Genomic DNA, 13,987 nt, shown 5'->3' with positions numbered 1-13,987 from the left:
CACTTGTTGTTGTTGGAGCTGCTGTGGTGGTTGTTGGAGCAGCAGTGGTTGTTGTTGGAGTTGCTGTTGTTGTTGTTGGTGCAGCTGTTGTGGTTGTTGGAGCTATGGTGGTGGTTGTTGGAGCTGCTGTGGTGGTTGTTGGAGCTGCTGTTGTTGTTGGTGCAGCTATTGTGGTTGTTGGAGATATGGTGGTTGTTGTTGGAGCAGCTGTTGTTTTTGGTGCAGCTGTTGTGGTGGTTGTAGGAGCTGCTGTGGTCGTTGTAGGAGCTGCTGTTGTTGGTGCAGCTGTTGTGGTGGTTGTTGGAGCTACGGTGGTGGTTGTTACAGCTGCTGTGGTGGTTGTGGGAGCTGCTGTGGAGGTTGTAGGAGCAGCAGTGGTTGTTGTTGGAGCTGCTGTGGTTGTTGTTGGAGTAGCAGTGGTTGTTGTTGCAGCTGCTGTGGTGGTTGTTGGAGCAGCAGTGGTTGTTGTTCGAGCTACTGTTGTTGATGCAAGAGCAAATGTGGTTGTTTTTGGAGCTGCTGTGGTGGTTGTTGGAGAGACAGTTGTTGTTGGAGCTGCTGTTGTTGTTGGAGCAGCAGTGGTTGTTGTTGGAGCAGCAGTGGTTGTTGTTGGAGCAGCAGTGGTTGTTGTTGGAGCAGCAGTGGTTGTTGTTGGAGCTGCTGTTGTTGTTGTTGGTGCAGCTGTTGTGGTTGTTGGAGCTGCTGTGGTGGTTGTTGGAGCTGCTGTGGTGGTTGTAGGAGCAGCAGTGGTAGTTGTTGGAGCAACTGTTGTAGTTGTAGGAGTAGCAGTGGTTGTTGTTGGAGCTGCTGTGGTTGTTGTTGGAGCTGCTGTGGTGGTTGTTGGAGCAGCAGTGGTTGTTGTTGGAGCTGTTGTGGTGGTTGTTGGAGAGACAGTTGTTGTTGTTGTTGGAGCAGCAGTGGTTGTTGTTGGAGCAGCAGTGGTTGTTGTTGGAGCAGCAGTGGTTGTTGTTGGAGCAGCAGTGGTTGTTGTTGGAGCAGCAGTGGTTGTTGTTGGAGCAGCGGTGGTTGTTGTTGCAGCTGCTGTTGTTGTTGTTGGTGCAGCTGTTGTGGTTGTTGGAGCTGCTGTGGTGGTTGTTGGAGCTGCTGTGGTGGTTGTAGGAGCAGCAGTGGTGGTTGTTGGAGCAGCAGTGGTGGTTGTTGGAGCAACTGTTGTAGTTGTAGGAGCAGCAGTGGTTGTTGTTGGAGCTATTGTGGTTGTTGTTGGTGCAGCTGTTGTGGTTGTTGGAGTAGCAGTGGTTGTTGGAGCTGCTGTGGTGGTTGTTGGAGCAGCAGTGATTGTTGTTGGAGCTACTGTTGTTGTTGTACGAGCAGCAGTCGATGTTGTTGGAGCTGTTGTTGTGGTTGTTGGAGAGACAGTTGTTGTAGGAGCTGCTGTTGTTGTTGTTGGTGCAGCTGTTGTGGTTGTTGGAGCAATGGTGGTGGTTTTTGGAGCTGCTGTGGTGGTTGTAAGAGCAGCAGTTGTTGTTGTTGGAGCTGCTGTGGTTGTTGTTTGAGCTGCTGTTGTTGTTGTTGGTGCAGCTGTTGTGGTTGTTGGAGCTGCTGTGGTGGTTGTTGGAGCTGCTGTGGTGGTTGTAGGAGCAGCAGTGGTGGTTGTTGGAGCAACTGTTGTAGTTGTAGGAGCAGCAGCGGTTGTTGTTGGAGCTGCTGTGGTTGTTGTTGGTGCATCTATTGTGGCTGTTGGAGTAGCAGTGGTTGTTGGAGCTGCTGTGGTGGTTGTTGGAGCAGCAGTGATTGTTGTTGGAGCTACTGTTGTTGTTGTACGAGCAGCAGTCGTTGTTGTTGGAGCTGTTGTTGTGGTTGTTGGAGAGACAGTCGTTGTTGGAGCTGCTGTGGGGGTTTTTGGAGCAGCAGTGGTCGTCGTTGCAGCAGTGGTTGTTGTTGTTGGTGCAGCTGTTGTGGTTGTACGAGCAGCAGTGGTTGTTGTAGGAGCTGCTGTTGTTGTTGTTGGTGCAGCTGTTGTGGTTGTTGGAGCTATGGTGGTGGTTTTTGGAGCTGCTCTGGTGGTTGTAAGAGCAGCAGTGGTTGTTGTTGGAGCTGCTGTGGTTGTTGTTTGAGCTGCTATTGTTGTTGTTGGTGCAGCTGTTGTGGTTGTTGGAGCTGCTGTGGTGGTTGTTGGAGCTGCTGTGGTGGTTGTAGGAGCAGCAGTGGTGGTTGTTGGAGCAACTGTTGTAGTTGTAGGAGCAGCAGTGGTTGTTGTTGGAGCTGCTGTGGTTGTTGTTGGAGCTGCTGTGGTTGTTGTTGGAGAGACAGTTGTCGTTGTTGGAGCAGCAGTGGTTGTTGTTGGAGCAGCAGTGGTTGTTGTTGGAGCAGCAGTGGTTGTTGTTGGAGCAGCAGTGGTTGTTGTTGGAGCTGCTGTTGTTGTTGTTGGTGCAGCTGTTGTGATTGTTGGAGCAGCAGTGATGGTTGTTGGAGCAACTGTTGTAGTTGTAGGAGCAGCAGTGGTTGTTGTTGGAGCTGCTGTGGTTGTTGTTGGAGCTGCTGTGGTGGTTGTTGGAGCAGCAGTGGTTGTTGTTGGAGCTGCTGTGGTGGTTGTTGGAGAGACAGTTGTTGTTGTTGGAGCAGCAGTGGTTGTTGTTGGAGCAGCAGTGGTTGTTGTTGGAGCAGCAGTGGTTGTTGTTGGAGCTGCTGTTGTTGTTGTTGGTGCAGCTGTTGTGGTTGTTGGAGCAATGGTGGTGGTTTTTGGAGCTGCTGTGGTGGTTGTAAGAGCAGCAGTTGTTGTTGTTGGAGCTGCTGTGGTTGTTGTTTGAGCTGCTGTTGTTGTTGTTGGTGCAGCTGTTGTGGTTGTTGGAGCTGCTGTGGTGGTTGTTGGAGCTGCTGTGGTGGTTGTAGGAGCAGCAGTGGTGGTTGTTGGAGCAACTGTTGTAGTTGTAGGAGCAGCAGTGGTTGTTGTTGGAGCTGCTGTGGTTGTTGTTGGTGCATCTATTGTGGTTGTTGGAGTAGCAGTGGTTGTTGGAGCTGCTGTGGTGGTTGTTGGAGCAGCAGTGATTGTTGTTGGAGCTACTGTTGTTGTTGTACGAGCAGCAGTCGTTGTTGTTGGAGCTGTTGTTGTGGTTGTTGGAGAGACAGTCGTTGTTGGAGCTGCTGTGGGGGTTTTTGGAGCAGCAGTGGTCGTCGTTGCAGCAGTGGTTGTTGTTGTTGGTGCAGCTGTTGTGGTTGTACGAGCAGCAGTGGTTGTTGTAGGAGCTGCTGTTGTTGTTGTTGGTGCAGCTGTTGTGGTTGTTGGAGCTATGGTGGTGGTTTTTGGAGCTGCTCTGGTGGTTGTAAGAGCAGCAGTGGTTGTTGTTGGAGCTGCTGTGGTTGTTGTTTGAGCTGCTGTTGTTGTTGTTGGTGCAGCTGTTGTGGTTGTTGGAGCTGCTGTGGTGGTTGTTGGAGCTGCTGTGGTGGTTGTAGGAGCAGCAGTGGTGGTTGTTGGAGCAACTGTTGTAGTTGTAGGAGCAGCAGTGGTTGTTGTTGGAGCTGCTGTGGTTGTTGTTGGAGCTGCTGTGGTTGTTGTTGGAGAGACAGTTGTCGTTGTTGGAGCAGCAGTGGTTGTTGTTGGAGCAGCAGTGGTTGTTGTTGGAGCAGCAGTGGTTGTTGTTGGAGCAGCAGTGGTTTTTGTTGGAGCTGCTGTTGTTGTTGTTGGTGCAGCTGTTGTGATTGTTGGAGCAGCAGTGATGGTTGTTGGAGCAACTGTTGTAGTTGTAGGAGCAGCAGTGGTTGTTGTTGGAGCTGCTGTGGTTGTTGTTGGAGCTGCTGTGGTGGTTGTTGGAGCAGCAGTGGTTGTTGTTGGAGCTGCTGTGGTGGTTGTTGGAGAGACAGTTGTTGTTGTTGGAGCAGCAGTGGTTGTTGTTGGAGCAGCAGTGGTTGTTGTTGGAGCAGCAGTGGTTGTTGTTGGAGCTGCTGTTGTTGTTGTTGGTGCAGCTGTTGTGGTTGTTGGAGCTGCTGTGGTGGTTGTTGGAGCTGCTGTGGTGGTTGTAGGAGCAGCAGTGGTGGTTGTTGGAGCAACTGTTGTAGTTGTAGGAGCAGCAGTGGTTGTTGTTGGAGCTGCTGTGGTTGTTGTTGGTGCAGCTGTTGTGGTTTTTGGAGTAGCAGTGGTTGTTGGAGCTGCTGTGGTGGTTGTTGGAGCAGCAGTGATTGTTGTTGGAGCTACTGTTGTTGTTGTACGAGCAGCAGTCGTTGTTGTTGGAGCTGTTGTTGTGGTTGTTGGAGAGACAGTTGTTGTTGGAGCTGCTGTGGGGGTTTTTGGAGCAGCAGTGGTCGTCGTTGCAGCAGTGGTTGTTGTTGTTGGTGCAGCTGTTGTGGTTGTAGGAGCAGCAGTGGTTGTTTTAGGAGCTGCTGTTGTTGTTGTTGGTGCAGCTGTTGTGGATGTTGGAGCTATGGTGGTGGTTTTTGGAGCTGCTGTGGTGGTTGTTGGAGCTGCTGTTGTTGTTGGTGTTGTTGGTGCAGCTGTTGTGATTGTTTGAGCTATGGTGGTTGTTGTTGGAGCTTCTGTTGTTGTTGTTGGTGCAGCTTTTGTGGTTGTTGGAGCTGCTGTGGTGGTTGTTAGAGCTGCTGTGGTGGTTGTAGGAGCAGCAGTGGTGGTTGTTGGAGCTACTGTTGTAGTTGTAGGAGCGGCAGTGGTTGTTGTTGGAGCTGCTGTGGTGGTTGTAGGAGCTGCTGTTGTTGGTGCAGCTGTTGTGGTTGTTGGAGCTACGGTGGTGGTTGTTGGAGCTGCTGTGGTGGTTGTGGGAGCTGCTGTGGAGGTTGTAGGAGCAGCAGTGGTTGTTGTTGGAGCTGCTGTGGTTGTTGTTGGAGTAGCAGTGGTTGTTGTTGCAGCTGCTGTGGTGGTTGTTGGAGCAGCAGTGGTTGTTGTTCGAGCTACTGTTGTTGATGCAAGAGTAAATGTGGTTGTTGTTGGAGCTGCTGTGGTGGTTTTTGGAGAGACAGTTGTTGTTGGAGCTACTGTTGTTGTTGTACGAGCAGCAGTCGTTGTTGTTGGAGCTGTTGTTGTGGTTGTTGGAGAGACAGTCGTTGTTGGAGCTGCTGTGGGGGTTTTTGGAGCAGCAGTGGTCGTCGTTGCAGCAGTGGTTGTTGTTGTTGGTGCAGCTGTTGTGGTTGTACGAGCAGCAGTGGTTGTTGTAGGAGCTGCTGTTGTTGTTGTTGGTGCAGCTGTTGTGGTTGTTGGAGCTATGGTGGTGGTTTTTGGAGCTGCTCTGGTGGTTGTAAGAGCAGCAGTGGTTGTTGTTGGAGCTGCTGTGGTTGTTGTTTGAGCTGCTATTGTTGTTGTTGGTGCAGCTGTTGTGATTGTTGGAGCTGCTGTGGTGGTTGTTGGAGCTGCTGTGGTGGTTGTAGGAGCAGCAGTGGTGGTTGTTGGAGCAACTGTTGTAGTTGTAGGAGCAGCAGTGGTTGTTGTTGGAGCTGCTGTGGTTGTTGTTGGAGCTGCTGTGGTTGTTGTTGGAGAGACAGTTGTCGTTGTTGGAGCAGCAGTGGTTGTTGTTGGAGCAGCAGTGGTTGTTGTTGGAGCAGCAGTGGTTGTTGTTGGAGCAGCAGTGGTTGTTGTTGGAGCTGCTGTTGTTGTTGTTGGTGCAGCTGTTGTGATTGTTGGAGCAGCAGTGATGGTTGTTGGAGCAACTGTTGTAGTTGTAGGAGCAGCAGTGGTTGTTGTTGGAGCTGCTGTGGTTGTTGTTGGAGCTGCTGTGGTGGTTGTTGGAGCAGCAGTGGTTGTTGTTGGAGCTGCTGTGGTGGTTGTTGGAGAGACAGTTGTTGTTGTTGGAGCAGCAGTGGTTGTTGTTGGAGCAGCAGTGGTTGTTGTTGGAGCAGCAGTGGTTGTTGTTGGAGCTGCTGTTGTTGTTGTTGGTGCAGCTGTTGTGGTTGTTGGAGCAATGGTGGTGGTTTTTGGAGCTGCTGTGGTGGTTGTAAGAGCAGCAGTTGTTGTTGTTGGAGCTGCTGTGGTTGTTGTTTGAGCTGCTGTTGTTGTTGTTGGTGCAGCTGTTGTGGTTGTTGGAGCTGCTGTGGTGGTTGTTGGAGCTGCTGTGGTGGTTGTAGGAGCAGCAGTGGTGGTTGTTGGAGCAACTGTTGTAGTTGTAGGAGCAGCAGTGGTTGTTGTTGGAGCTGCTGTGGTTGTTGTTGGTGCATCTATTGTGGTTGTTGGAGTAGCAGTGGTTGTTGGAGCTGCTGTGGTGGTTGTTGGAGCAGCAGTGATTGTTGTTGGAGCTACTGTTGTTGTTGTACGAGCAGCAGTCGTTGTTGTTGGAGCTGTTGTTGTGGTTGTTGGAGAGACAGTCGTTGTTGGAGCTGCTGTGGGGGTTTTTGGAGCAGCAGTGGTCGTCGTTGCAGCAGTGGTTGTTGTTGTTGGTGCAGCTGTTGTGGTTGTACGAGCAGCAGTGGTTGTTGTAGGAGCTGCTGTTGTTGTTGTTGGTGCAGCTGTTGTGGTTGTTGGAGCTATGGTGGTGGTTTTTGGAGCTGCTCTGGTGGTTGTAAGAGCAGCAGTGGTTGTTGTTGGAGCTGCTGTGGTTGTTGTTTGAGCTGCTGTTGTTGTTGTTGGTGCAGCTGTTGTGGTTGTTGGAGCTGCTGTGGTGGTTGTTGGAGCTGCTGTGGTGGTTGTAGGAGCAGCAGTGGTGGTTGTTGGAGCAACTGTTGTAGTTGTAGGAGCAGCAGTGGTTGTTGTTGGAGCAGCAGTGGTTGTTGTTGGAGCAGCAGTGGTTTTTGTTGGAGCTGCTGTTGTTGTTGTTGGTGCAGCTGTTGTGATTGTTGGAGCAGCAGTGATGGTTGTTGGAGCAACTGTTGTAGTTGTAGGAGCAGCAGTGGTTGTTGTTGGAGCTGCTGTGGTTGTTGTTGGAGCTGCTGTGGTGGTTGTTGGAGCAGCAGTGGTTGTTGTTGGAGCTGCTGTGGTGGTTGTTGGAGAGACAGTTGTTGTTGTTGGAGCAGCAGTGGTTGTTGTTGGAGCAGCAGTGGTTGTTGTTGGAGCAGCAGTGGTTGTTGTTGGAGCTGCTGTTGTTGTTGTTGGTGCAGCTGTTGTGGTTGTTGGAGCTGCTGTGGTGGTTGTTGGAGCTGCTGTGGTGGTTGTAGGAGCAGCAGTGGTGGTTGTTGGAGCAACTGTTGTAGTTGTAGGAGCAGCAGTGGTTGTTGTTGGAGCTGCTGTGGTTGTTGTTGGTGCAGCTGTTGTGGTTTTTGGAGTAGCAGTGGTTGTTGGAGCTGCTGTGGTGGTTGTTGGAGCAGCAGTGATTGTTGTTGGAGCTACTGTTGTTGTTGTACGAGCAGCAGTCGTTGTTGTTGGAGCTGTTGTTGTGGTTGTTGGAGAGACAGTTGTTGTTGGAGCTGCTGTGGGGGTTTTTGGAGCAGCTGTTGTGGATGTAGGAGCAGCAGTGGTTGTTTTAGGAGCTGCTGTTGTTGTTGTTGGTGCAGCTGTTGTGGATGTTGGAGCTATGGTGGTGGTTTTTGGAGCTGCTGTGGTGGTTGTTGGAGCTGCTGTTGTTGTTGGTGTTGTTGGTGCAGCTGTTGTGATTGTTTGAGCTATGGTGGTTGTTGTTGGAGCTTCTGTTGTTGTTGTTGGTGCAGCTTTTGTGGTTGTTGGAGCTGCTGTGGTGGTTGTTAGAGCTGCTGTGGTGGTTGTAGGAGCAGCAGTGGTGGTTGTTGGAGCTACTGTTGTAGTTGTAGGAGCGGCAGTGGTTGTTGTTGGAGCTGCTGTGGTGGTTGTAGGAGCTGCTGTTGTTGGTGCAGCTGTTGTGGTTGTTGGAGCTACGGTGGTGGTTGTTGGAGCTGCTGTGGTGGTTGTGGGAGCTGCTGTGGAGGTTGTAGGAGCAGCAGTGGTTGTTGTTGGAGCTGCTGTGGTTGTTGTTGGAGTAGCAGTGGTTGTTGTTGCAGCTGCTGTGGTGGTTGTTGGAGCAGCAGTGGTTGTTGTTCGAGCTACTGTTGTTGATGCAAGAGTAAATGTGGTTGTTGTTGGAGCTGCTGTGGTGGTTTTTGGAGAGACAGTTGTTGTTGGAGCTGCTGTTGTTGTTGTTGGTGCAGCTGTTGTGGTTGTTGGAGCTGCTGTGGTGGTTGTTGGAGCTGCTGTGGTGGTTGTAGGAGCAGCAGTGGTGGTTGTTGGAGCAACTGTTGTAGTTGTAGGAGCAGCAGTGGTTGTTGTTGGAGCTGCTGTGGTTGTTGTTGGTGCAGCTGTTGTGGTTTTTGGAGTAGCAGTGGTTGTTGGAGCTGCTGTGGTGGTTGTTGGAGCAGCAGTGATTGTTGTTGGAGCTACTGTTGTTGTTGTACGAGCAGCAGTCGTTGTTGTTGGAGCTGTTGTTGTGGTTGTTGGAGAGACAGTTGTTGTTGGAGCTGCTGTGGGGGTTTTTGGAGCAGCAGTGGTCGTCGTTGCAGCAGTGGTTGTTGTTGTTGGTGCAGCTGTTGTGGTTGTAGGAGCAGCAGTGGTTGTTTTAGGAGCTGCTGTTGTTGTTGTTGGTGCAGCTGTTGTGGATGTTGGAGCTATGGTGGTGGTTTTTGGAGCTGCTGTGGTGGTTGTTGGAGCTGCTGTTGTTGTTGGTGTTGTTGGTGCAGCTGTTGTGATTGTTTGAGCTATGGTGGTTGTTGTTGGAGCTTCTGTTGTTGTTGTTGGTGCAGCTTTTGTGGTTGTTGGAGCTGCTGTGGTGGTTGTTAGAGCTGCTGTGGTGGTTGTAGGAGCAGCAGTGGTGGTTGTTGGAGCTAATGTTGTAGTTGTAGGAGCGGCAGTGGTTGTTGTTGGAGCTGCTGTGGTGGTTGTAGGAGCTGCTGTTGTTGGTGCAGCTGTTGTGGTTGTTGGAGCTACGGTGGTGGTTGTTGGAGCTGCTGTGGTGGTTGTGGGAGCTGCTGTGGAGGTTGTAGGAGCAGTAGTGGTTGTTGTTGGAGCTGTTGTGGTGGTTGTTGGAGAGACAGTTGTTGTTGTTGGAGCAGCAGTGGTTGTTGTTGGAGCAGCAGTGGTTGTTGTTGGAGCAGCAGTGGTTGTTGTTGGAGCTGCTTTTGTTGTTGTTGGTGCAGCTGTGGTGGTTGTTGGAGCTGCTGTGGTGGTTGTAGGAGCAGCAGTGGTTGTTGTTGGAGCTGCTGTGGTTGTTGTTGGTGCAGCTGTTGTGGTTTTTGGAGTAGCAGTGGTTGTTGGAGCTGCTGTGGTGGTTGTTGGAGCAGCAGTGATTGTTGTTGGAGCTACTGTTGTTGTTGTACGAGCAGCAGTCGTTGTTGTTGGAGCTGTTGTTGTGGTTGTTGGAGAGACAGTTGTTGTTGGAGCTGCTGTGGGGGTTTTTGGAGCAGCAGTGGTCGTCGTTGCAGCAGTGGTTGTTGTTGTTGGTGCAGCTGTTGTGGTTGTAGGAGCAGCAGTTTTTGTTTTAGGAGCTGCTGTTGTTGTTGTTGGTGCAGCTGTTGTGGATGTTGGAGCTATGGTGGTGGTTTTTGGAGCTGCTGTGGTGGTTGTTGGAGCTGCTGTTGTTGTTGGTGTTGTTGGTGCAGCTGTTGTGATTGTTTGAGCTATGGTGGTTGTTGTTGGAGCTTCTGTTGTTGTTGTTGGTGCAGCTTTTGTGGTTGTTGGAGCTGCTGTGGTGGTTGTTAGAGCTGCTGTGGTGGTTGTAGGAGCAGCAGTGGTGGTTGTTGGAGCTAATGTTGTAGTTGTAGGAGCGGCAGTGGTTGTTGTTGGAGCTGCTGTGGTGGTTGTAGGAGCTGCTGTTGTTGGTGCAGCTGTTGTGGTTGTTGGAGCTACGGTGGTGGTTGTTGGAGCTGCTGTGGTGGTTGTGGGAGCTGCTGTGGAGGTTGTAGGAGCAGTAGTGGTTGTTGTTGGAGCTGTTGTGGTGGTTGTTGGAGAGACAGTTGTTGTTGTTGGAGCAGCAGTGGTTGTTGTTGGAGCAGCAGTGGTTGTTGTTGGAGCAGCAGTGGTTGTTGTTGGAGCTGCTTTTGTTGTTGTTGGTGCAGCTGTGGTGGTTGTTGGAGCTGCTGTGGTGGTTGTAGGAGCAGCAGTGGTTGTTGTTGGAGCTGCTGTGGTTGTTGTTGGTGCAGCTGTTGTGGTTTTTGGAGTAGCAGTGGTTGTTGGAGCTGCTGTGGTGGTTGTTGGAGCAGCAGTGATTGTTGTTGGAGCTACTGTTGTTGTTGTACGAGCAGCAGTCGTTGTTGTTGGAGCTGTTGTTGTGGTTGTTGGAGAGACAGTTGTTGTTGGAGCCGCTGTGGGGATTTTTGGAGCAGCAGTGGTCGTCGTTGCAGCAGTGGTTGTTGTTGTTGGTGCAGGTGTTGTGGTTGTTGGAGCTATGGTTGTGGTTTTTGGAGCTGCTGTGGTGGTTGTAAGAGCAGCAGTGGTTGTTGTTGGAGCTGTTGTGGTTGTTGTTTGAGCTGCTGTTGTTGTTGTTGGTGAGGCTGTTGTGGTTGTTGCAGCTGCTGTGGTGGTTGTTGGAGCTGCTGTGGTGGTTGTAGGAGCAGCAGTGGTGGTTGTTGGAGCTGCTGTGGTTGTTGTTGGAGCTGCTGTGGTGGTTGTTGGAGCAGCAGTGGTGGTTGTTGGAGAGACAGTTGTTTTTGTTGGAGCAGCAGTGGTTGTTGTTGGAGCAGCAATGGTTGTTGTTGGAGCAGCAGTGGTTGTTGTTGGAGCTGCTGTGGTTGTTGTTGGAGCTGCTGTGGTGGTTGTTGGAGCAGCAGTGGTGGTTGTTGGAGAGACAGTTGTTTTTGTTGGAGCAGCAGTGGTTGTTGTTGGAGCAGCAATGGTTGTTGTTGGAGTAGCAGTGGTTGTTGTTGGAGCAGCAGTGGTTGTTGTTGGAGCTGCTGTTGTTGTTGTTGGTGCAGCTGTTGTGGTTGTTGGAGCTGCTGTGGTGGTTGTTGGAGCTGCTGTCGTGGTTGTAGGAGCAGCAGTGGTGGTTGTTGGAGCAACTGTTGTAGTTGTAGGAGTAGCAGTGGTTGTTGTTGGAGCTGCTGTGGTTGTTGTTGGAGCTGCTGTGGTGGTTGTTGGAGCAGCAGTGGTTGTTGTTGGAGCTGCTGTGGTGGTTGTTGGAGAGACAGTTGTTGTTGGAGCAGCAGTGGTTGTTGTTGGAGCAGCAGTGGTTGTTGTTGGAGCAGCAGTGGTTGTTGTTGGAGCAGCAGTGGTTGTTGTTGGAGCTGCTGTTGTTGTTGTAGGAGAAGCAGTGGTGGTTGTTGGAGCAACTGTTGTAGTTGTAGGAGCAGCAGTGGTTGTTGTTGGAGCTGTTGTTGTGGTTGTTGGAGAGACAGTTGTTGTTGGAGCTGCTGTGGTGGTTGATGGAGCAGCAGTGATTGTTGTTGGAGCTACTGTTGTTGTTGTACGAGCAGCAGTCGTTGTTGTTGGAGCTGTTGTTGTGGTTGTTGGAGAGACAGTTGTTGTTGGAGCTGCTGTGGGGGTTGTAGGAGCAGCAGCAGTGGTTGTTGTTGGAGCTGCTGTGGTTGTTGTTGGAGCTGCTGTCGTGGTTGTAGGAGCAGCAGTGGTGGTTGTTGGAGCAACTGTTGTAGTTGTAGGAGTAGCAGTGGTTGTTGTTGGAGCTGCTGTGGTTGTTGTTGGAGCTGCTGTGGTGGTTGTTGGAGCAGCAGTGGTTGTTGTTGGAGCTGCTGTGGTGGTTGTTGGAGAGACAGTTGTTGTTGGAGCAGCAGTGGTTGTTGTTGGAGCAGCAGTGGTTGTTGTTGGAGCAGCAGTGGTTGTTGTTGGAGCAGCAGTGGTTGTTGTTGGAGCTGCTGTTGTTGTTGTAGGAGAAGCAGTGGTGGTTGTTGGAGCAACTGTTGTAGTTGTAGGAGCAGCAGTGGTTGTTGTTGGAGCTGTTGTTGTGGTTGTTGGAGAGACAGTTGTTGTTGGAGCTGCTGTGGTGGTTGATGGAGCAGCAGTGATTGTTGTTGGAGCTACTGTTGTTGTTGTACGAGCAGCAGTCGTTGTTGTTGGAGCTGTTGTTGTGGTTGTTGGAGAGACAGTTGTTGTTGGAGCTGCTGTGGGGGTTGTAGGAGCAGCAGCAGTGGTTGTTGTTGGAGCTGCTGTGGTTGTTGTTGGAGTTGCAATGGTTGTTGTTGGAGCTGCTGTTGTTGTTGTTGTTGGTGCAGCTGTTGTGGTTGTTGGAGCAGCAGTGGTTGTTGTTGGAGCTGCTGTTGTTGTTGTTGTTGTAGGAGCAGCAGTGGTTGTTGTTGGAGCTGCTGTTGTTTTTGGTGTTGTTGGTGCAGCTGTTGTGGTTGTTGGAGCTACTGTGGTTGTTGTTGGAGTAGCAGTGGTTGTTGTTGGAGCTACTGTTGTTGTTGGTGGTGCAGCTGTTGTGGTTGTTGGAGCTAGAGTAGTGGTTGTAGGAGCAGCAGTGATGGTTGTTGGAGCTGTTGTTGTTGTTGTTGTAGGAGCAGCAGTTGTTGTTGTTGGAGCTGTTGTGGTGGTTTTTGGAGTAGCAGTAGTTGTTGTTGGAGCTGTTGTGGTGGTTTTGGGAGTAGCAGTAGTTGTTGTTGGAGCTATGGTGGTGGTTGTTGGAGCTGCAGTGGTGGTTGTTGGAGCTGCTGTTGTTGTTGGTGTTGTTGGTGCAGCTGATGTGGTTGTTGTTGGAGCTGCTGTTGTTGTTGGTGCAGCTGTTGTGGTTGTTGGAGCTGCTATGGTGGTTGTTTGAGCTGCTGTTGTGGTTGTTGGAGCAACTGTTGTAGTTGTAGGAGCAGCAGTGGTTGTTGTTGGAGCTGCTGTGGTGGTTGTTGGAGAGAAAGTTGTTGTTGGAGCTGCTGTGGTGGTTGTAGAAGCAGCAGTGGTTGTTGGAACTGCTGTTGTTGTTGGTGCAGCTGTTGTGGTTGTTGGAGCTACGGTGGTGGTTGTTGGAGCTGCTGTGGTGGTTGTAGGAGCAGCAGTGGTTGTTATTGGTGCAGCTGTTAAGGTTGTTGGAGCTACGGTGGTGGTTGTTGGAGCTGCTGTTGTAGGAGCAGTAGTGGTTGTTGTTGGAGCTGCTGCTGTTGTTGGTGTTGTTGGTGCAGCTGTTGTGGTTGTTGGAGCTACGGTGGTGGTTGTTGGAGCTGCTGTAGTGGTTGTTGGATTAGCAGTGGTTGTTGTTGGAGCTGCTGTTGTTGTAGGAGCAGCATGGGTTGTTGTTGTTGTTGGGGCAGCTGTTGTGGTTTTTGGAGCTATGGTGGTGGTTGTTAGAGCTGCTGTGGTGGTTGTAGGAGCAGCAGTGATTGTTGTTGGAGCTGTTGTTGTTGTAGGAGCAGCATGGGTTGTTGTTGTTGTTGGGGCAGCTGTGGTGGTTGTTGGAGCTGCTGTGATGGTTGTAGGAGCAGCAGTGGTTGTTGTTGGAGTAGCAGTGGTTGTTGTTGGAGCTGCTGTGGTGGTTGTTGGAGCAGCCGTTGTTGTTGTTGGAGTTGCTGTTGTTGTTGTTGGTGCAGCTGTTGTGGTTGTTGGAGCTATGGTGGTGGTTGTTGGAGCTGCTGTTGTTGTTGTTGGTGCAGCTGTTGGAGCTATGGTGGTGGTTGTTGGAGCTGCTGTGGTGGTTGTTGGAGCTGCTGTGGTGGTTGTTGGAGCTGCTGTGTTGGTTGTAGGAGTAGCAGTGGTTGTTGTTGGAGCTGCTGTTGTTGTTGTAGGAGCAGCAGTGGTTGTTGTTGGAGCTGCTGTGGTGGTTGTTGGAGAGACAGTTGTTGTTGTTGGAGCTGCTGTGGTGGTTGTTGGAGAGACAGTTGTTGTTGTTGGTGCCGCTGTGGTGGTTGTTGGAGAGACAGTTGTTGTTGTTGGAGCTGCTGTGGTGGTTGTCGCAGCTGATGTTGTGGTTGTTGGAGCTGCAAATGAGGAGAAAATAAAAACACATTACTTAAATAAACCGTTTTGCAAATGTGTATGTTTTTGATCAGGCAGCATAAATATTTCTTACATTTGCCATTGATGGTGATAGACGTTCCATCAAGGTCAAAGCCAACTTCTGTCAATGATGCATTGACCAAAACCTCTGCAATCTGATTGTCGTTAGGAACAAATGTGCCAAATGCAAGGTTCATATGATTGACGATTGATCCTTTGCTGCAGAGGGATTGGAAAAAATATTTAGTCTGATTCAAGTTCAAGACATTATTCTCAAATTGTATTTTA

General features: G+C 50.7%; 1 protein-coding gene across 1 annotated transcript in view; it reads right to left on the bottom strand.

Annotated features, from left to right (window-relative positions):
- Positions 1-1,686: 1,686 nt before the first annotated feature.
- The window catches only part of LOC306841661 (uncharacterized protein), a gene marked incomplete at both ends in the record, with an annotated part of 84,725 nt that continues 72,424 nt past the window's right edge, over positions 1,687-13,987 (bottom strand). The window contains 2 exons of the mRNA XM_079371608.1: positions 1,687-1,695; positions 11,099-11,178. Of these exons, the coding sequence (XP_079227734.1) occupies positions 1,687-1,695; positions 11,099-11,178 (89 nt within the window). The remainder of the gene's footprint in view (positions 1,696-11,098; positions 11,179-13,987) is intronic.

The sequence above is a fragment of the Symphodus melops genome (genome assembly GCF_947650265.1).
Source record: "Symphodus melops genome assembly, chromosome: 20".
NCBI lineage: Eukaryota > Metazoa > Chordata > Actinopteri > Labriformes > Labridae > Symphodus > Symphodus melops.
The sequence above is the reverse complement of the archived record's forward strand: the minus strand, read 5'-3'. Positions and strand labels throughout refer to the sequence as shown.